This window comes from Mirounga angustirostris, unplaced genomic scaffold, assembly GCF_029215605.1.
Source record: "Mirounga angustirostris isolate CCGP_5_RB_7025 unplaced genomic scaffold, mMirAng1.0.hap1 SCAF_5, whole genome shotgun sequence".
In the NCBI taxonomy this organism is placed as follows: Eukaryota; Metazoa; Chordata; class Mammalia; order Carnivora; family Phocidae; genus Mirounga; species Mirounga angustirostris.
In genome coordinates, this window is record NW_026991713.1 from 59,457,211 (window position 1) to 59,478,326 (window position 21,116).

Consider the following 21,116-nt stretch of genomic DNA (forward strand, 5'->3'; position numbering starts at 1 on the left):
CTCTCTGCCAGGTGAACCCCTAGTCATTCTCCACAGCCCCACTCAATTGTCACCTCCTCTGTGAAGACTTTCCTGAATTTCATCAAGCAGAAATTCAACTCCACAGCACTTTATATAGACCTTTACTAGTGTAATTCCCCAACTAGACTGTGAGTGAGGACACAGACTATGTCTTATTCATCTTTGTGTTCCTGGAGTATAAAACATAGTAGACACTCAATAAATGTTCGCTGAACGGATTAATGAATGATGAGGTCTGTGTTATCCACAGTTGTATCTGCAATGCCACAACAGTGTCCTGAGCTGGTAGTTTTCATTCAGTAAGTGTTTGTTCACTAGCTGTAACCTGATACCATTATTTAATCAGCCACAAGTGTGACTATCACCACCCATCATCCTCTCTGAGGGGCCCGAATAAGTATGCCACTGAGAGAGCTATATCTGAATACCCAGATGCCAGGTATGTGACCCAGATTCATGCCCAGGTCATCAAGAGATTCTGGACCCACAAGTAACGTGTCATGGAGCCATGGGTCCCCTCTTGTCCTACATAGATCATGCATATAGAATCATGATCTCCTGGGATAGAGCTGAAATCCAAAGTGTTTAACCATGGGTTTGATGTGGGGGTTGATCAATCCCCACCCCCCACCCCCCCCCACCCCCCTGCCGCCCAGGCACAAGCTGCAAGGAAGCTGTATCAAACTGCCTCTTGAGTTGCTTGGTTGTGTTTCTAGTTGTGGAAGGTCCCAAGGGAGAACTGGGGTGCTGATGTAGAGGTGTCAGGGCGGGGAACACTTGGAGGAGGACTCCCAGCAGCTATTCTTTATCAACCGGGACAGAATATTTTCAATATCTGAACAGTGAACATGATCCTATCAGAGGATGTTGGCTGTGTGCCAGCTTTGCCTTGGGGTGGCACCCATCTGCCTCCCCATCTTTAATTGTTTCCAATAGAACTTGAACTATTGTAAGAAAAAATAGAGAAAAAGTCTAAGCTGCAGCTGTAAGGACTGGAGCTAGACATGGGAAGGACTTTCCTTACAGTTGAGAGTCACTAAAAGGAAGCTAGGAGGAAGCAAGACTCCTCTGGTCTCTGGAGAGAGAGATCTGTTTGGCCTGGGTCTTGGGTTGTGTGTTGGAGATCAAGGGATGATGGAGTGACTTCTGGGGGTACTTACTGGCCTGAGAAAGAGCTGCTGTGGGTGCTGGGGGATAAACCTGATATCCTACACACATGTGCTGGCCTGTCCAGAGAAACACAGCTGCCATGTGTTTGGGGTGCCCTGCCTGAAAGAAAGGAGGACAAAGGGCACCCAGGGCCCCCTTTAACAGAGGTGAATACTGTCCCTGCTGGGCACCCCCATGCACACCTAACTCCCCTCACACACTGACAACAAACCTGGCCAAGAAAGAGGCCATTGTCCTAGGACATCTGAGGCTGCTGGGGGAGGGGAGAAGGCTACAGGTGAAAGGACACATCAAAGCAGCAACTGCCCCTCCTCCCCAAAATAGCTCCCCTACCTCTCTCCCAGAACCCAGGCTTTCCTGAAGTAAAAGCAATGCCCTAAATGCCCACCTGCCTAAACAATTGGGACACTAGACATTTGATCCTTATCTTCAGCTGCCATCCACCTTGCTATGACTCAGTTTCCCTGTCCCTAAGAGAGTCAAGGGGACAGAAGGAAGGAGGTTAGACTTGTATAAAGTTTAGAGGTCACCTTGGAGTGGGCTACCAGGTTGGAATTTATCATATGCATAGGAGAAACGCAGGCCTGGCCGGACTCCTGGGCTCAAAAGGAGGGCTGGGAGGCGCTGGAAGCCATGTGTGCCCCCGCTGGCTGGGAGCAAGGTGGGGGCGGGGTGTGGGCAGAAACCACACCGGGCTCAAGTTTCCTCTCTTGGCCAGAAGGGGCAGGAGGAGAGGAGGGCCACGGGGAAAGGGGAGGGTTGGAGGAAGGACGGAGAACTCAGGCCGAGGTCTTCGGAGAGGAGGCTGGTGCGCCACCCGGCGCTCCCCGTGCTCAGGCCGAGCCTCCACACTCAGCGCTCAGTAATGGCCCGGGGGCGGGGCGCAGCCCTCCCCTGTTTTCAGAGGTAGCAGGGATCCTCACCCAGGAGGTGTCAGCGCAGGCCCAGCCTCCCCAGAGACAGCACCGGGAGCCACATCTCTCTCCTCACCCAGCTCGGACCCTGCCACAGGTGCCTGAGGGGCGGGGTGGGTGGGCGATTCCAGTGGGATCCAAGCGGCAAGCTGGGGAGGTGGAGGTGGCAGATGAGAAAATCACCAACTTTCTGCACATACCTAGGAGATCTCGGGCCCTCCCAGGCTGCCCCTGGTTTAGGAATCTGACATCTTTGGGAATTCATCTGGGAGAAGACCTAGATGACTTATTGAGCACTCTGAGATTCTTGGGGTGAGAGGCTGTAGATGGGGACCAGACAGTGGTCCTCTGAGGCACCTTTGAGGGGCCGGGGGTGACCCTGAGTAACCCTTCAGCAGGGGACTGCCCCAGGGAGCCGATAGACTCTTAGGTGTATGGTACCAGCCTTTCCCCTACTCTATTCCATCTTGCTGCCCTGTCTGGCCAGCTGGGAGGATTTGGGGGAAGGTGAGGAACTGGAGACACTGGATGCCTGGATGGGTGGGGAGCACAGCAGAAGGATGGGGTGGTGGGCGCAGGGCTGTTGAGCTCTTGCCTCCTTTGCCCCTTGTCATCTCCGGGCCTGGGCAGTCGAGCTCAGCTAGAACTGGCTGGGAGAGGAGGGCGTCCTACCCCAGTGCAGTTCCTTCAGACCAGAAATCTTAGCAGCTTGGGAAGTAGGAGGCTGGGTAGCAGTGGAAGAGAAGAGGAAGGTAACAGATCTGCTGGGGCTGGGATTCTCTAGTCATTGGCCCTCAGATGACTGGAGTTTGGTTTCTAGGGACCGAATGGGGATAACATAAACGTGTCCCTTTCTCCCTTGTTCCCATACACCTGTTTGAGTCACGTATACCCTCAGGAGACTAAATCTCACTCTGATTAACTCTCTCTCTCTCTCTCTTCCCTTTTCCTCCGTTCTCTTTCTCTATTTCACCTCTATGTGTCTCTCCCTCTTTTGGGGTTGGTCCTAATATTTCTGAATAGTCTGCTCACCTGCCACTCCACACCCCAGGCTTCGTGGATCCCTCCCCATCCCTTCCCTGCTTCTATTGATAGCTGGACAGGTGGGGTGGTCTAATCAACCTCAGAACAGGATCCCAGAGGCAAGCACCCTCTCTCTTTCTCCCCGTCAAGGCATCCCTCCACAAAGGGTCCTCATTTTGAATCTTTAAATATAAAGCTCTATATCATTCTGTGAGTACTCAGAGACTGTGATAAGAGCTTTTTGGGTAGGACCATCAGGATCAGAGTCAGGAGGACGGATTATAGTCCCTGCAGATGGCTCCAGTCCTACCTGGTACATGTTGGTAGGGAGGAAGATGGCTGTGTGACCCCAAAGTGCAGGTTAAACTGGAAAGTGGGAACTGTATGTTGTAAAGCAAAAGGGACACAGGGAGGCTCACTCTACTTTCCCAGGATCTGTTGTTTCTGCATCTTCTGTGATGTTCTGTTTGACTCAATTCTGACTACACCCTCCTATACCGCTAGTGGCCAGCGCCAGGCCCCCAGGCCCATCCTGGAAAAGTAGGCTCCTAAGACCCAGAGGGGCCTATGCCTGGTAGATAGACCACCAACAACCACTGAGTATCTAGGGAAAAACATACTACTCCTCTTTGGCCTGGTGCAAACTTGCCCCTGCACCAGAGAGGTGGTTGGAGCTGATCCAGAGATTCTCATCAACTCCCTCTTCTCTGGCCTCCTGCCTCCCGCAGGGACCCTTCTGGATTCTCATTTCCCTGTCCCAAAGGCGCATGAGAAGGGGCTGATATCTAGTCTCAGAGGCTAGGGCAGCTTAGAACCCAGCTTTGCCTGGGTCTGAAGCTAGGAGAAGTCTGGAGGTCATTTGCCAGGCTCTTTTCTGGCTTTGTGTTCTTTCCTGTAAATACATATGGTTGGACTAGTTTAGCGTTTTTCAAGGTGGGGTGGGCCTCTGGCATCAGAAACACTAGGGCGCTTGTTAAAATGCTGCTTGCTGGGTACCTGCACCTATGAATTCAATTCAGTAGGTCTGGGGGTGCCTGGGTGGCTCAGTCGTTAAGCGTCTGCCTTCGGCTCAGGTCATGATCCCAGGGTCCTGGGATCGAGCCCCGCATCGGGCTCCCTGCTTGGCAGGAAGCCTGCTTCTCCCTCTCCCACTCCCCCGCTTGTGTTCCTGCTCTCGCTAACTCTCTCTCTGTCAAATAAGTAAATAAAATCTTAAAAAAAAAAAAAGAAAAGAAAATTCAGTAGGTCTGGGACGACTCACAGGAGCCCATGTTTTTACAAGTACAACAGGTGACTGCGGTGCACAATCAAGTTGGTGACTGCCTCTCGCAGTCCTGTCTCCATTTAGTGGAAGAGACTGAATGGGGAAGTGATTTGCCCGAAGTCTCGCATTTGGAAGGCCAGAGAACCTGGTCTCCTGCCTGCCTCCTAGGGCAGGATCATTGTACTGCACCTAAGAGTCAGATCCAGGAAGATGCAAGGAGGGACAAAGTTGGGGGGGGGGGGTGCGGTGTGGTGTGAAGGACTATGAGGCAAGAGTCATTGTCCCTGCCCCCTAACCCCCTTCTCCATTCACTTTGCCTTTGGGCAATTTCCTCCAGAACCTGGGTGGGGGAGGGTGGGGTTCCGGTGTTGAAATGGCATCCTGGACAGACATAAACACCCCACCCACTTTGCCCACTGGCCAAGCGCCTGTGCCTACACCCCCTCCCAGCCCTGGGGATGGCAGTATAACAAAGGGTGGGGGGGCAAGGGCTAAGGGAGATCCTCCTTCCAATGGATAATTTGGAGTTCTTACTAATTTTGGGTTAAGTCAAAGAGTAGATTTCATATTGGATAGCTGTGACAGGCCATCCTTGTGGTGATCTAAGGTCATGCAATTTGAGGTCATCCCATCCTATCCTCTGTCCTTTTATAAGTTTCTCCCACCCCCAGCCTGCCTGCCTTTACTTATATGGTAGGGGTGCGGTGCTGTGTCTGGCCCTAAGATATTGGGAAGCCCCTGTGAAATCTGCTTGGCATCTCTTGTTAAAGGCTGGGTGAACAGGTGCAGGGAGATGGGTGTCAGGGGATAGGGAGGCAGGATGAGGAGAGGGGCAGATAGAGAGAAGATGAAGGTGGCGGGGTGGGGGAGGGTTTGCTGAGAACAGTAAGCTGCCCGAGCAGAAAGGGACCTCTGAGTTCAACTTATCCAACTCCTTGGTTTTATAAATGAGGAAACAGAAGCTCAGAGCAGCGGCGATGGCTTGCCCAACCTCACACTGCTGCTCGGTGGCTGACTGGCAGCTAGAGCTCAGATCAAAAAAAGGTGGGGGGGGGGACTGTGTTTTTAAGGCTCTAAAGAGATATTCCCTCAGAAGAAAAGAGACAGATACCACAGAAAGAACTGACTGAGGTAAACCACCACTAGAGGCTCAGAGAATGGAGACACAAGAGTGGGCTGGCAAGGTGTCTGAGAGGCCAGTAAAGCCTCGCAGGGTCAACTAGTATATCTTCCAGACCTGCGCCTGCTATCGATCAGGTTGGGTCCCAATTTCTGAATGGACCTTATAGGATCTTTGTGAAAATCAATCTCAAACTAATGCTTGTAAAACATCAGCACAGTTCTTGACAGTGCTTAATAAGTCTTTGCTATGATTGTTATATTACCTTAGGAACCCTGGAAGCCTGGCTGTGTGGGTTGGGGTATGGCCGAGATGACCCTACAGGGACATAGGACAGAGGTCCAGTGTCTCCAGAGACCATTCCTCCTCTGCTGCCTCCAGCTGATAAACCTCTTATCAGGCCCAAGCAGGGGAGCCCAGAGTCAGGATAGGAGGAGAAGGCAGAGCTGGTATCAGCCACCAGGCCTGGGCCATATCTCAGAGAAGGGGAGGGGCTGTCTGCTTTGCTCTTCCCACAACATGCTCCTTGGGGATCCCCAAGCACTCATTCTCAACCTTGGAAGATGAGACAGAGGAGGAAAACTGAGGACAGAGGAGGAAAGCAGGAGTGATCCCTGATGTTGCCCCAGAAAATGGGGAAAAAAACCCCCAGAAGATGTGACTTCTGCCCTGGCCAGTGATACAGTTTGGGGGAGTAAGAAGAAGGGGAAAGGGAAGGCATCTCGTCTGAAAAAGAAGGTAAGGACCCACTGCGCTCCCAAAGGACCTGACCACAGCCATAGCAGGTGAGGTGGAGCTCACACTGCAGAGAAAGCCTTTGCAGCTTAAGGAGTCGGTTGATGAGGACAACATAATTCGGGGGATGAGGCCTCTCCTTCTCTCAGGTGAGGCTGCAGGGAGCTCTCCATGGAGGCAGGACAAAGTTGCTGGCCCCTAGCAGGAGGAGCCTTAACCTATATCTCCTGGTTTTATTATTATTATTATTATTACTATTATTATTTTTAACCTGTTTCTCCTTTGACACAGGTTTCTGGGGCCTTTTGTGCTTTGGGGATCCTGGACCAGGCCCTGGCCCAGTAGGATGCCCCCGTGTCCTCCCCAGCAGAGCAGGGACAGGGTGACACAGTTGCCCACTCCGGAGCTGGGCGAGATGGAGCTGACTTGGCAAGAAATTATGTCCATCACTGAGCTGCAGGTGAGCAGATTTGGGGGGACCTGGGGGAAAGAGCAGAAAAGCAGGGAGTCTGGCTGGGACTGGGGCAGGGGACTGGAGCAAGCAGGGAATGTTCCAGGCACTGGAAAAGGAAGGGCTGGAGTAGGAGGGAGATCTGGATGGAAGACCAGAATATTAAGGGGAAAAGGGTGTGGAAGAGCAGGGGAAAGTAGTGGTGGGGAAGGAAGGATCTGATTGGGGGTGTAAGCTCTCTCAGCAGCCACTCTGCTCACATCTCTCTATCCCACCTCCTGCCCCGCCTTCCTTTTCTCACCTTCTTTCCTTCGGAACTCCCTCTCTTCCAATCCTGCCCATCTTCTTCCCTCATTTCCTCCCCTGTCCTCAGATGCTGGGCCCCTTTCCCTCAGGTAGCAGAGCAGTAGTTCAGGGGCCTGGAGAAGGCGGGGTGGGGGGGTCAGACTATGACGGGGTCCTCGCCTCCTACTAGTTGGACAAAGGGGTGTCTGTTGGCCTAACAATGATGCCTTTGTCCCCATCTGGGCTGGAGCACGGTGGCTCCTCCATGTGAGTTGGGGGCCCTGTTTCCAGCATGTTCTCTCCTCCTCTCCGCACCTGGGCAGGGACAGAGGGACTGAAGAGGAGAGGGTAGAGTTTATGCTAGCTCCCCAAGGTGCCTCAGCCCCCAGACCTGGCTCTGCGCCGCCCCCCGCCCCTTCGCTTCCCTGCCACAATGCCCGGGGCCATCATGATCTGCCCTAAGCCCTCCTCCTGCTCAGCAGCTCCCTCTGCTGTGCACCCAGGGCATGGCCAGGGTCTGAACTTGACCCTTTTGACCCTAGATAACCACAGCAGGAAAGGGTTGGGGGGGAGGGCGGTCATCATAGATAACAACTTCTTGTCTTCCTGAAGGAAATAAAAGAAGAAGTGCCATTTCAACCCAGTAAGAACTTCTCCTGAAGAGGAGGAGATTCCATATTGTTGCAGCGTTAGATAGTCCTTTCCGAAGTCTGACCTCACTGACTTCCATTCCTGTTTAAGCTGCTTTCTGCTTGAAATAGCTGCACTGCAATCTTACAGGAAGCTTCGAATGATTTTTAGCACTTTTCTGTTCCCCTGTTATCTTACTGTGTCTTTCAGAAGGACCCAGCTTGGTCCTGCGAGAGAGCTCGTTTCTCTTCAGCCTGTCTCCAAAACCTCTTTGTGTCTTTCCTTGCAGGGCCTAAATGCTCCAAGTGAGCCATCATTTGAGCCCCCAGCCCCAGCCCCATACCCTGGGCCCCCGCCACCCCCAACTTACTGCCCCTGCTCAATCCACCCAGATGCTGGCTTCCCCCTTCCTCCACCACCTTATGAGCTTCCAGCACCCACATCTCATGTCCCAGACCCTTCATACTCCTATGGCAACATGGCCATACCAGTCTCCAAGGCACTGACCCTCTCAGGCCTGCTCAGTGAGCCCCTCCCAGATCCCTTGGCTCTCCTGGACATTGGGCTGCCAGCGGGGCCCCCCAAGCCCCAAGAAGACCCAGAATCTGACTCAGGATTATCCCTCAACTATAGTGACGCTGAATCTCTTGAGCTGGAGGGGACAGAGGTTGGTCGGCGGCGCAGCGAGTATGTAGAGATGTACCCAGTGGAGTACCCCTATTCACTTATGCCCAACTCCTTGGCCCACCCCAACTATGCCTTGCCACCTGCAGAGACCCCCTTAGAACCCTCCTCAGGCCCTGTGCGGGCCAAGTCCACTGCACGGGGGGAGGCGGGAAGTCGGGATGAGCGTCGGGCCCTGGCCATGAAGATTCCCTTCCCGACGGACAAGATTGTCAACTTGCCGGTAGATGACTTTAATGAGCTGTTGGCACGGTACCCACTGACGGAGAGCCAGCTGGCATTAGTCCGGGACATCCGACGGCGGGGCAAGAACAAGGTGGCCGCCCAGAACTGTCGCAAGAGAAAGTTGGAGACCATTGTGCAGTTGGAGCGGGAACTGGAGCGGCTGGGCAGTGAGCGGGAACGGCTTCTCCGGGCCAGAGGGGAGGCTGACCGGACCCTGGAGGTCATGCGCCAACAGCTGACAGAGCTGTACTGTGACATTTTCCAGCACCTGCGGGATGAAGCAGGCAACAGCTATTCCCCTGAAGAGTATGCTCTGCAACAGGATGCTGATGGGGCCATCTTCCTGGTGCCCCGGGGTACCAAGATGGAGGCCACAGACTAAGCTGGCCCGGAGGGGTGGGACTGGTGATGGAGATTTCCTTTATTCCCTTCTGATAAAGGTACTCCCCAGAAGAAGCTGGGTTCTCTAGACCAGAAGGGGACAATGGGAAACCTGGCATTTGGAGGGTCCAAGGTGTATTCAGCAAGGCTTGCCTTGAGACAAGTGTATGAGGGGAGGGCTGGAATCTCTTTTCTGTGATTCAGCTTCCTAGGTCTCCAACCTCCACCTCGTTTGAGCTTTGGTATATAAAGCGCTCTACACAAATAGCCTTCCACTGTGTCTTCCTTCTCAAGAGAGGGTGATGAAGCTGAGTACTGAGTTCAGTGCTTGTTAGTGGTGGGGAAGGAATCCTGCCAAGCTCATTTCTTTCTCCTGCAGCTCTGTATGACAGAGGTATGCAAAAAATTTGGGCTTGAGCAGTGTGATCTATCACCTTCATCTCCTTTTTCAGAGCCAGAGGTCATGGATGATCTGAGGAATCCCACCCTCCCGGGGGGCCCACTATTTATAGAGTGGGGATTGCTGCCAATGCTGGCTACACCCTCTGTGCAAGGTCCCCGAGGTTCAGACCTGTCTGTGGAGCACAGAAAAGTCTAGAATGCCCATAGGCCTTTTTTCTGTTCTCTCCATCCTGCCTACTTCTATTGGATTTCCTCATCCTGATGTGCCAGAGCTCTCAGAAGTCTGAGATGCTCTTGATTTGAGAGAATTTGATTGGACAGCATAGTTTCAAGGGACTTCATACCCAAGTCTGGGTAAATCCTGCTCCCCGAGGAGTAGGTTATGCCTTTTGGGAACTTTCGTCTCCTTGGTTACATTAGACACACTATCCAATCGTTTTGGGGCCTCCCTTTTCTAGATCCTCAAAGATCTAGGGTCTTTTTTTTCCTTAAGTAGAACACGATTTAAGTTCTAGAATTCTTTATTACATCAAACTCCAATCAAACTTCTCTCACATTACACCATCTCCTTGAATGGAGTTGCGTGGTTCCTATCTTTCCAGTCACTGGATTACACAAATTACCTCTTTGGGGTTTTTTACTTCTATTTATACTTCTACTCAACTTTAGTAGCTCCATTCCAAAAAGGAAAACGTACTCCTACTTTCAAGTTCTGATAGACACTCAGTTGTGAGACATGAAAAGCGGACAATGATCAAAGGTGTAGTCTTCATGCTTACAGATTCTCAGAAACGTGGTCTCTAAGCTAGGTTGGGGAATGAAAGCAATTTAAGGCTTCTGATTCCTAATAGATCTGAAAACAGTTCAGACAACTTGTGAACTTTCTCAAAAAATTGAAAATGCAGGATCAAGTTGTAAAGGGCAGTGCCCGGGATTAGCTGTTCAGCAACTTGATTAGTTCACCTAAAAGACATCAGGCAGTTTTTTTTCGCTTTTAAGCAAGCTCCCAAAAGTGGTAATTCAGAGGCAAATTTAGACATTTATCCAACACTTGAGCACCTAGGTTCTAGTATTGTCCTAGGCACTGGAGATAAAAATGGGGAGAAATGCCCCCGTCTCCTGAAGTCAGATCTATAGTAGTACATTACTTGGTGTGTACCTAACTAAAGCGAAAGGTGGAACAGCTTTGGAGCATGATTTGGATTCTGTTCCACATTCAAAAACTTTTAAACAGGTCATCTTCATCTAAAAAGTTAGCTTAACTAGCAACCTTTTATTTGTAAAGCATGTTGTGAAGTACATAGTGTGATAGAAGCATAACGTCATTTTCTTCAATAGCTGTATTTAGTACTCGGTGGCCTGTGTTGTCCTGTCCTTCTAAACCAGGATTGAGAGAAACCTGTTCTAGTAACTCCAAGCCACAAATGAGATTCTTAAAATCATAGCAATAAAGACTGCCCATACATTTACACCTCTCTACCCCTCTTACTAGTTTGAAAATCAAGGCCGGATCTTTTCTTGAAGGCGGTAGTTTAAGCATTTGCTAGGGGGTTAATTATTGCTCCCAAATTTTTGCGTCACTTTTGAAAAACTTGATCTTCCCCTCCATATTCATCTTAACCTGGTTCCAGATTTTTTGGAAGCCAGAAATAGCTGGCAATAAATACTTGCAGAACAATTATAAACAGCTTTAAAGTGATGGGCCAAGATTTAATCCTTCAGCAAGAGCCAGTTTGATTTCACTAGACCATGCTGCTGATAGGATAACTTTTATGTATTAATACATGGTATTACCACTTGTGCTCCAAAAAGCTAAATATTATTCATTTTTTACTTTGGGGAAGGGTGGGAAAGAACCATTCCCAACAACCTAATCTTAACATGTTAAATGTCCCACCTTTCTTAACATACCTAAAGTCTAACTTGTTCCTTTAGAAGGATCCAAGGAAGCATGAATAAGGAATGAAAAGGGACAGACTTTCAACTCTGCTAAAAAATTCTGACCTACCATTATCATGAAGGGAAAAAAAAACCACACCAGAACCAAGTTAAAAGCATTTTATTTAAAAAAGTCCATTCATAAAACTGAATAATTTAAGCTGCAGAGCAGCTAACTGCATGGCAGTGAAAATGAGGTGCAGTGGCTCGGATAAAGGTTGTCCTCATTAAGGATGTTGCTGCAAGAAAGAAAAAAAAAATTAGGAAGTGTTTTACATATGCACTTCAAAGATCCTACAATTATACTCATTCTGTTTACTGGGAACCCAGTTACTTTAAGACATTTTGCTGGCTAAGGTAGACGATCTCATTTTTTTTGGTTCTCAGGCACAGCTTGCCATTCTTTACTTGGGCAATACCAAGCACTTTTGCTGATCATGAAGTTCATAAATAGCTTACCTTTTAGCCATAAATTTGGACAGATGAATTTCTGATTTTTTTTGTTTTTTTTTTTTTTTTTAAAGAGAGTTGATTAGCCTGGAGTAGCAGACTCCTCCCTAGAAAAGTAAACAACCTTTAGAACTAGCTTTTCTGAGACCAAGTCCCAGCTCAGGGTAAATCCCCCACCCCCCCCAAATTAATGATCCACCCTTCCCTCCCACCATGTTTTGGGGAAGATTCTAATGCATTACTTTGAGCCATTGTTTTAAGGAAATGGGTTAAAGGAAGGTAGCAAATAAAATTAAAGGGCAAAAATATATTGTCACAGTAGAATTAGTGTTCACTTCATTTGGGAGCCAAGTCTAGGGTGTCAATTTAAAACAATTGATCTCCAGAAAAACCAAGTTCAGCTTAACTGGACTAGTTTTGGCTCAATATTATTAAGGATAATGTAACAGAAAATCGGATTTTAGGTAACCCTATATGGATGTAAGTAAAATCTGTTCTTACCTACCAGCATAGCAATAAAACCTTTCCTCCTGGTTCTGACTGCTAGTCCTAAGAGTCAGGTGTGCCTTACTCTTGTCTGCCTCCTTTCTTGCGATGGTCACTGAAACTTCACTCCCTCCTAGCTTTCATGGAGCGTGCCGTGGCCTGCCCCTGGCTTATCTGTACTCCACATACCACAAGTGTCTACTCTCAGCTGTAGAGTGTCTGAGCTCGGAGCCATTCGCGCTATACTTGCTAGCAGTTCCTAGTAGCTGAACATCTCTCCTGGATCTTTAAAGGCATTGTCACGAATCCTGAGGTATCTGCAAACTCCCTCAATAGTTAAGGTTCCACCTGCCATTGCAAACTCAGCCAATATCAAACTCATGGAACTATCAACCATGCTTTCCCACCCACCTCCCCCCCACTCCCTGCCCACCCTCCTCCCCAAACTTCCAAGTAACACACCCATGAGATGGAATACACAGTCCTAGTGATAAACAATTTTCTATGCTAATCAGGTACAATGGCACTGAAATTGAGGGTACCAAAGGGAGGGCTCAAGAACCTATGTAACAAATAACAATGATTGGATATTAAGTAACTGTAAAAGGCTTTAAAGAAATCATTTTCTATACAATTAACATTTTAGGATGGTTGTGTGCTGTACCATATTTAAAGGAAAACTGCAGTTAACATGAATATAATAAGGTTCCTCACCATCTCCATAATTTTAATGTCCAAATAGATTCAATAGTATGATTAATCTATAAACCTCTATTAAGGACCCACCCACCAGAACAAAGTAAAACTGCTGTTTTCCTTTAATGTAAGCCTGTTTTTGTATTAAAAATAAGATATTCTTACTGGTGCTGGTCAGTTTAAAAAGGTCTCCCAAACACTTCTAATCTGTGCACTTATGGGGTGGCATTAGCCAGCAGCTGGTTTCTATTCTCTGGCAGAGTTTTGAACTTGAATCGTGATAGAAGCATTCAACATTATGAGGGGTAGTGGGTAGGGAAGTCCAAAGCTCTGCCAGTCCCAAATCCATACAGTTGTCATTCCATTCAAGAGAATATTAAATCGTTTATTGATTACACATGATAATGGATGATACACAAGCTTTAATCCCATCTATAATTTTATCTGATACCATAATTCAATTTAGATATATTGCATAGGATGTGCCAACAATCATATTAAGAACCAAATAAACTCCAGGACTTTGCTTGGGTGACCCTTTTAATGGTGAACTCCAGGTCACAACACATTAACTGTCAGTTCAACTACACCAAGGTTTGTGGAGACAATGGCGTCTGTGCCCAAGCAGGTTGCAAATCAATTTCGAATGGAACCTGGCATCACCCTGAAGGAAATTCTAACTTCACACTGTTGGGGTAGTATACCAAGATGGCTTCAGAGTAGACTAACTTTACACAGCACATTTAAAAAAAGACACATTTATTCAGCGTCATGATCAGACTATTACATTTAGCAATCAACAGCATGGGTGCAAAAAAAAAAAAAAAAAATCTACATTAAAACCCTTTGTTGGAATGCTTTACACTTTCCACAGAACAGAAACTAAAATAACCTGTTATACAATTAGTCACAAATACAGTCCTCGAGTTTTTTGCCCATACACATGAGTATTGTCTAAAACATGTCTTCTTTGTAGCAGCTAGGCCCTGCCACCACTGTGCTTGGCTGAGTTCACAAATCTGTTGTAACCTGTAGCTTCCCTGTCACTTCTCTGGCTCTCCTCTCCTGCTAAGCTTTGTTTCCTGTTGAACAATATGGAATAAAGTTGTTAATCTAAACATATTAAGACTCAAAGCTACAATCCAATAGCAAGTTTTGTTTCCCACAAATTTTGCTGATCTGAATATTAACTTAATATCCAAAATTTTACTGCAATTATAATGTTAACTATGTTGCACTGCTCAGCTACATTAGGGTTACTGGGTTTCATTATCATTTACAAAAATTAACTTAAAACATAAAAAGGTGTTTACTTACCTGGCAGTAATTAAAACCTTCTGCCACTGCCATAGCTACTGCTGCTGCTGGAACCACCATAGCCACCTAAAAATACAATTTGTTCCTTTGAAGCTTTGGAGGTGCCAACAGTTAAGACTTTCTGTACAGGGGGGGCAATCAAAGTTCAAATTTTTCTAGAGTTTGAGCTCACATGACTTTCCCAATTTGATTGCAAATTACCCGGTCACTTAAATTTCCTAAAAGCTTTAAATCGTCAGCGTTTCACTATCTATACAGACATTACCTAAAAATTAACGTATTTTTTACTGGAACTAGCTAGAGACACCTAGCATTCCAACAGTGCATATATACAATACCTTGGTTTCGTGGTTTGGCAAAGTATTGGCCTCCACCACCATAGGGGCCAGAGCTTCTGCCTCCAAAATTTCCTCCTTTCATGGGTCCAAAATTTGAGGATTGATTGTTGTAATTGCCAAAATCATTATAGCTTCCGCCACCTCCAAAGTTGCTTCCTAAGAATGGAAAGAGGCCCTTTATCTGTTACTTGAAGATGGTAATTCTGAATTTTATTTAGTGCTCAGAACAAAAAAAGAAAAAAGAAAAAAGAAAAAAAAAAAAGCTGCATGTTCTGCTTGCCTTCCTCCCAAACTCTGGTAGCTCCGAAGTTTAACTATTTCATCCTTTTCTGGGCAAGGCACTGAGATGAATATTCCAGTACTTTAAAAAGATTTATCCAATGCACCGTGGCATAACAGCATATTGTCTAGCCTTGAAAGCCTCTATCCATCCAAGGCCCTGCGAACACATGCTGGATATATCCACTACGTGCCTTGCCTAAGATCCAAAGGAGTTAAGATACTAAATCCTGCTGGAAACTAATCTAATTCTGATTAAAGACACCGCTATCCACTTATCCATCTATCTAATTTGGGAGTGAGGCGGCCCCAGCTTAAAGCTAGGAGGAGGTAGCATTAGCAAGCCCATTAAAAAAGAATACCATGCATTGTACCACATAATGCTTTTAAGAGCATCAAATCCCCTTACGGGTATAAACTCTAAAGGGCTAATCTAGCTGTTGCACCGAGTACTTGGATCACTGGATACCTACCACTACCACCGCCATAGCCGCCTCCGCCTCCTCCGTTGTTATAGCTGTCATAGCTGCCACTCCCGCCATAGCCACTGCCCTGGTTTCCATAACCCTGTCCACCACTTCCATAGCCTCTGCTTCCTCCAGAGTAACCAGGGCCGCCTCCTCCATAACCACCTACAAGAATACAATTCTTCTCAATAAGACAAAAGTATTCAACAATCAAAACCTGTGCAAGTGTAATGCCTAAAAGCCTGCACACAGCATGCTGTTATCAGAGCTGAGCTTGTCATGCACTAGTTTACTAACCTAGTCTAAAGGTTGCCAAAAGAAATTTCACCTATGAACTCCTTCAACTTACCATCATTACCAAATCCGTTATAGCCATCCCCACTGCCACCATATCCACCACCACCTCGACTGCCACCAAAGCCACCTGGAAGAGAAAATTTTATACCACTTTTTGAAGTATATAGATTATACATTGTTTTTACCCTTCTAAACCTAAATCTTTTAAAAATTCCTGCGTTACAAAAATTGTTTTTATACTCAAGATTTAACCTGGTTAGTGAGAAAGTCAAAACTACATTTGGGTAAAATTGAACTCTGGAAATGTTGGCCAGTAGCTACATCTACTACAGGTTGCAAAGAGGATAAATCATCTGGGGATAATCAAACTACAAGCCTATTATTCTTAGTGGTAGGCTATAACCACACATACCTCGACCACTGAAGTTCCCTCCACGACCAAAGTTGTCATTCCCACCAAAACCACCTCCACGACCACCACCAAAGTTTCCAGAACCACTTCGACCTTAAAAGATAAGTTTTAAATGTTAAATCATACACATTGAAATTGCTTAGCTATCTATACTGATTAATCAAATAAACCCACCTCTTTGGCTGGATGAAGCACTAGCCATCTCTTGCTTAGATAGGGCTTTCCTTACTTCACAGTTGTGGCCATTCACAGTATGGTATTTTTGAACTAAAAAATTACCAAGAGAACACCATCTCAGTTTAGAATGTAACACGGACTTCAGAGCCCTTAGCAAAGAGCATGCCCCTGATACTTACTGACAATCTTGTCTACAGAGTCATGGTCATCAAATGTTACAAAAGCAAAACCTCTCTTTTTGCCACTGCCCCGGTCGGTCATGATCTCGATCACTTCAATCTTCCCATACTGTTCAAAATAATCTCTTAGATGATGTTCTTCAGTGTCTTCTTTAATGCCACCAACAAAAATCTTTTTCACAGTTAAGTGGGCACCAGGTCTTTGAGAATCCTAATATTTGAAAAAGCCCAATTAAGTTACTTACATCAGCAAAGGCATCCCTGATAAAGATCATTAAAGTGTGTTAAGACCACAAAATTGAAGTCCACCTAGTGGCACAGTTCTAAATCGTCAGAGAAAGGAAAAAAATTATTACTCACTTCTCTTGAGACAGCCCTCTTTGGTTCCACAACTCTCCCATCCACCTTGTGTGGCCTTGCGTTCATGGCTGCATCCACCTCCTCCACAGTGGCATACGTGACAAAGCCAAAGCCTCTGGAGCGCTTGGTGTTTGGATCTCTCATTACCTGGAATGTTAACTCATTTAATACATAGTAAAACCCCAGAACTTATCGTTTCTACCTTAAGTTAATGAAAGTCTTTGTATCAGCCTTTCAGTTTCCCACTACCCATCTAATGTAAATTTAACTAGGACCTTCTAATTAGGTAAAGCTACTTTCCCTTGTCGAATTATTTTCAACTATAATCCTGTTAATCTTCATAAGCACAGTAATTACAACAAAACAATCCCAGTAAATGAACTAGTTCTACTGGCCTTTTGTCTCTTCCAAGTCTTACCACACAGTCCGTAAGCGTTCCCCATTGCTCAAAATGGCTCCTCAAACTCTCATCGGTTGTTTCAAAGCTCAAACCTCCGATGAAGAGCTTCCGCAGCTGTTCAGGCTCTTTGGGAGACTAGGAGCAGGAGAAAAAACTCGTTACGTGGGGGCTATAACGCCAAACACCTTTCAGTTAGGAAAAGCAAAACCAGACAACTATGTTACGTAGCCCTTATTGTTCCTTCGGGTCACAGCAAGCCACGTGCTTCTCCCCATTAGGGGAGATGCTATGTTGGGGGCTGGGAAGCCACGAGCGCATGCGTCCCTACTCTCCCTCCGACGCACGCGCAACAAAAGGACTGGGCTGGAAGGATACATAAACAGCAGGGAACTGGGGCTGTTCTTTAAGAACTCGCCCCCTGAGACAAAGTAAAACAAAACCAATCAAATGTGCCTAACTGTTTTGCCAGGAGGGGAAAGCCCGGCGTGATAACCAAGCGTTGCAGGACGGCGGCCTCATGGCGACGACGAGGACAAAATGGCGACCTGAACTTTGGGAGGGGTAGGCCCTGGCAGCAACCGAAGAACTGCCGAATTAGCCGGCGCAAGGAACCGAACCAGGCCGCATCCTACCGAACTCAGGAAGGAACGAGGGAAAAAAATTAGATTGGAGACAGCTTGTTACTCACCTCTGACTTAGACATGACGGCGGTGGGAGGGGAGACTTTAACGATGCTTACTCGGCGGCGTCCACGGGCAGAAAGGAGTAATCTAACGAACGTATCTGCCAGCCTACCTTCGGCCTCGCTTTTTTATCCCGCCTCCTCGCTTTAGGCATTGGTAGACTCCGCCCCTGAGTATCTCTGATTGGATATTTGCAATAGCTTCTCCCTGCTATTGGTCTGTAGTCCCGCATTGCTGTATAACGTCATCCGTTTGGGCGTTCTACGTAGTCCCCACCCCTTAGGGGCCATTGGTTCCCGGGTAATATTACCCTTAACTAGTGTGATTGGCTCGCCAAGCAATCATTCATATTTGAATGTACCTAAGGTATTTAAATAAATTTTTAATCCTTCACGCCTGGAAATTAGTTTAACCCACTTGGCAAAGTACGGTTAATACTATGTCTTAGGAAAGAAGTTAGCGGGTGACTTTTTTTTTTTTTGCAACGACCGCCTGCTGAGCGCATGTGTAGTAAAATGGCGAGTTTACGCAGGCGCATTAAGAAGCTCCGCTTGGCGCTTGGAGCACGTGAAATGGCGGGCGGGAGACGGCGGCGAATCTACAGCGCCTGCGTAATGGCGGGAGTTGTGCCCCGTTTTGCGCAGGCGTAATGGGCGGAGATAGGGTCCAGTCCCAGGATTGGTCGCGCAGGCGCAGGGAAGGATCCGTTTTGGCGGGCGGTTGGCGTTGCGCAGAAGGCGGCGGCGGTGGTGTCTTGTGGTCTGGCCTCACCACAGAGGAACAGGGAAGACATTAGCGTGAGTGATCGGTCTCGATTCCGGGTAAGTGGCGGATAGAATTGCCTACCCATATGAGGTCTTGAACTGACTCCAATTGGGCCCGTTATTGTGTGAAATGAATGGACCGCGGGGTGGGGGCTAGTGAAGGGGGAGCGGTGCGTTCGGCCAACCAATGGAAGAACATGGGCGGGATGTTTTATTCCCGTAAATTCTATGGAGCTTTGCTGCCGGAGAGTTTGACTGGCTTGTGTATGGGCCAATTGGGTCTGCCTTTGGCTGGCGACTGATCGGTCCTTGGGCCATCGGAATGTGGGAGGCGGGTTTTCTGCTCCTGAGCAGCGTCTCCCTGAGCCAATGAGCACGGAGCGCGCGGTAGGTTGGGCTCCTCCAAGAGGCAGCGGGTTGACTTCCAATGGGGAATGCAGGAGTCGGGCGGTTAAACGGATGGACCAAATTTGGAGCCAGTAGGCGCATTGCCTACGGAAAGCGCTCGGGCAGGTCGCCCAGTCAGCGGTCCAGAAGAGGAAGGTCTAAAATTTCGGGTAGTGAAGAGGATTCAATGCGTGTGATGGCGCGGCGGGTGCATATTTTATTCACAATGACTTCTCTAACGAAGCCTTTAGGCCTCCATCCCACATACCATTCTGGTAGGGAAACTAGAAGTTTGCTCCTGTATTGCTTCGAATTTGGCATTTTCACCGCTACATCGTTAGTTCTCATCACTCAGCACTTTTTAGGTTTTGAGAGGAGCAGGGTAGGTCTTTGGGAACTCACTTCTTTAGGACGACTGACTTGCAATGTTAGAACCAATAGGATAAATCTCTACTGTCGTGGAAAGGCGCCTGAGAAAAATCTACATAATGATGCATGTTTCTACGGACAAATGGATACTTGTAAATCCATTTACAAAGTTTTGGAAGGCTACATACTATAAAGTGTGTTATCTCTAGGGATAGATTGAGATCTAGGCAAGTTGGATCTCTAATGTTTAAGTCTTTTCAGGGATCATAATTTGTGGTTAAATAAAGGTGAAAAAGTCAGTTTTTGTGTTTCCAGTCATAATCACTTGCTGCTTACCTCCTCTTTTATCCTTACACCTCGAGAGAGTGCTGTGTTTTCCTTAAGAAATAAGGTGATCCTCAGGATAAGAAAACAAATTATAAGGGGCGCCTGGGTGGCTCAGTGGTTAAGCGTCTGCCTTCGGCTCAGGTTATGATCCCGGGGTCCTGGGATCGAGCCCCGCATCGGGCCCCCTGCTCAACGGGGAGGCCTGCTTCTCCCTCTCCCACTCCCCCTGCTTGTGTTCCCTCTCTCGCTGTGTCTCTCTGTCAAATAAATAAAAAATAAAATCTTTAAAAAAAAGTTTTTAAAATTTGTATTTTTTTATTTTTATTTATTTTTGTTGTTGTTTTTTTTAAGATTGTATTTATTTGCGAGAGAGAGAATGAGAGACAGAGAGCATGAGAGGGAGGAGGGTCAGAGGGAGAAGCAGACTCCCTGCCGAGCAGGGAGCCCGATGCGGGACTCGATCCCGGGACTCGATCCCGGGACTCCAGGACCATGACCTGGGCCGAAGGCAGACGCTTAACGACTGAGCCACCCAGGCGCCCCCAAAAGATAACTTTTTTGTGTGTACTTAGTACCTGCTAGGTAGATAGACATCGTGCTAAGGATTTCACAAGCATTATCTATGTCTCAATGCTTTTATCTTAGTCTCTTCTTTGAGGAACTTTCCCCCTGTGTATGTTCTTTCTTTACACCATTAAAGAGTTTCTAAGTTCTCTTTCTGCTCTTCCTTTGAGGATATCTGAATTTTGATAAGTTGCTTAACAAGGGTGATACTTAGGGTGTTAGGGACAGGAGGAGTCAGCCATCACCTGGATTATTCCATTGCCTTGATTATATTTCCTTCAAAGTGTTTATTTTACAGGCATTGTAATCACCTGTTGGTAACACCCATTCAGCTGATTTGAAGATGTTTTGTAAAAGAAATTTTCATTATATAATGGCCATATCAGAATCTAAATTGCTCTCTTGTTCACTGACTTAAGGTTAATAGAAAAATGTTTACTGTAATAATTTCAACTACATATGAAGTACACTTCTGATTAGTGACCTCTGTGACTTTGTACAAAAGTTAATTTTAGTTGACCTTGTAATGAACAGAGGAGAGATTTTTGTTCTCTGACACTTGCAAGAGGACAAATTTGTTGCAAATTGTTATAAACTGTTTGTTGGTATGCTAATAATGCAGCTGCTTCTGCTGAGTTTATAAGAACTAAAGGGATCTAGATTAAGGTTATCTGCCCCTAATTTATTTAGGTTCAAAAGGAATACAATTTTGATCTACAGGGTTTCTTGCAGCACTGTTGACATTTTGAGCTAATAAATGCATCTCATCTCCTCCCTCACCCCCATTTGTGACTGTCAAAATGTCTCCAGACATTGCCAGATGTCCTGGGGGTGTCAGTGGGGGTGATGGTGGTGTAAAATCTTCCTCAGTTGAAAACTTGATTTAGGGGCACCTGGCTGGCTTGATCGGAGGAGCACGTG

General features: G+C 47.1%; 3 protein-coding genes across 10 annotated transcripts in view; 2 read left to right on the forward strand and 1 right to left on the reverse strand.

Moving 5' to 3' along the window:
* Positions 1 to 1,962: 1,962 nt before the first annotated feature.
* NFE2 (nuclear factor, erythroid 2) lies at positions 1,963 to 9,292 on the forward strand. Of its 2 annotated transcripts, XM_045873286.3 has the most exons (3): positions 1,963 to 2,202; positions 6,539 to 6,707; positions 7,903 to 9,292. In XM_045873286.3, the coding sequence occupies exons 2-3, from the start codon at positions 6,594 to 6,596 to the stop codon at positions 8,902 to 8,904; spliced, it is 1,116 nt and encodes a 371-aa protein (XP_045729242.1). In that variant the 5' UTR covers positions 1,963 to 2,202; positions 6,539 to 6,593; the 3' UTR covers positions 8,905 to 9,292. The 2 variants fall into 2 exon arrangements, with proteins under 2 accessions (XP_045729242.1, XP_064447220.1); XM_064591150.1 differs by lacking the exon at positions 1,963 to 2,202 and having other exon boundaries at positions 5,266 to 6,707.
* Positions 9,293 to 11,348: 2,056 nt separating this feature from the next.
* HNRNPA1 (heterogeneous nuclear ribonucleoprotein A1) lies at positions 11,349 to 18,057 on the reverse strand. 7 transcript variants are annotated; one of them, XR_006790625.1, is made up of 12 exons: positions 17,790 to 18,057; positions 17,120 to 17,236; positions 16,702 to 16,848; positions 16,342 to 16,552; positions 16,160 to 16,252; positions 15,986 to 16,078; positions 15,626 to 15,700; positions 15,283 to 15,441; positions 14,531 to 14,686; positions 14,193 to 14,258; positions 11,703 to 11,800; positions 11,349 to 11,482 (listed from the first exon to the last, which is right to left on the reverse strand). XR_006790625.1 is itself a non-coding variant. In XM_045873284.1 (11 exons), the coding sequence occupies exons 1-10, from the start codon at positions 17,802 to 17,804 to the stop codon at positions 14,203 to 14,205; spliced, it is 1,122 nt and encodes a 373-aa protein (XP_045729240.1). In that variant the 5' UTR covers positions 17,805 to 18,057; the 3' UTR covers positions 11,349 to 11,482; positions 14,193 to 14,202. The 7 variants fall into 7 exon arrangements, 6 of the variants coding, with proteins under 6 accessions (XP_045729240.1, XP_064447218.1, XP_064447217.1 ...); XM_045873284.1 differs by lacking the exon at positions 11,703 to 11,800; XM_064591148.1 differs by lacking the exon at positions 11,349 to 11,482 and having other exon boundaries at positions 11,703 to 12,527.
* A 378-nt stretch (positions 18,058 to 18,435) lies between these two features.
* Positions 18,436 to 21,116, forward strand: part of CBX5 (chromobox 5) — a 36,698-nt gene continuing 34,017 nt past the window's right edge. Inside the window, exon 1 of the mRNA XM_045873288.2 lies at positions 18,436 to 18,605. The gene's annotated coding sequence lies outside the window, so the exon portion shown is untranslated. The remainder of the gene's footprint in view (positions 18,606 to 21,116) is intronic.

What these genes read in the sequence shown, in the direction of transcription:
- NFE2 (XM_045873286.3), top strand. Translation starts at nt 6,594, where the DNA reads ATGCCCCCGTGTCCTCCCCAGCAGAGCAGGGACAGGGTGACACAGTTG. An exon ending in TGTCCATCACTGAGCTGCAG is followed by an intron (nt 6,708 to 7,902) that starts GTGAGCAGATTT and finishes CTTTCCTTGCAG; the next exon opens with GGCCTAAATGCTCCAAGTGA.
- HNRNPA1 (XM_064591147.1), bottom strand. An exon ending in CGGCTATGGCGGTGGTAGTG is followed by an intron (nt 14,687 to 15,282) that starts GTAGGTATCCAG and finishes TTCCATTCTTAG; the next exon opens with GAAGCAACTTTGGAGGTGGC. An exon ending in TGCCAAACCACGAAACCAAG is followed by an intron (nt 12,528 to 14,530) that starts GTATTGTATATA and finishes TTGCAATGGCAG; the next exon opens with GTGGAACCTTAACTATTGAG.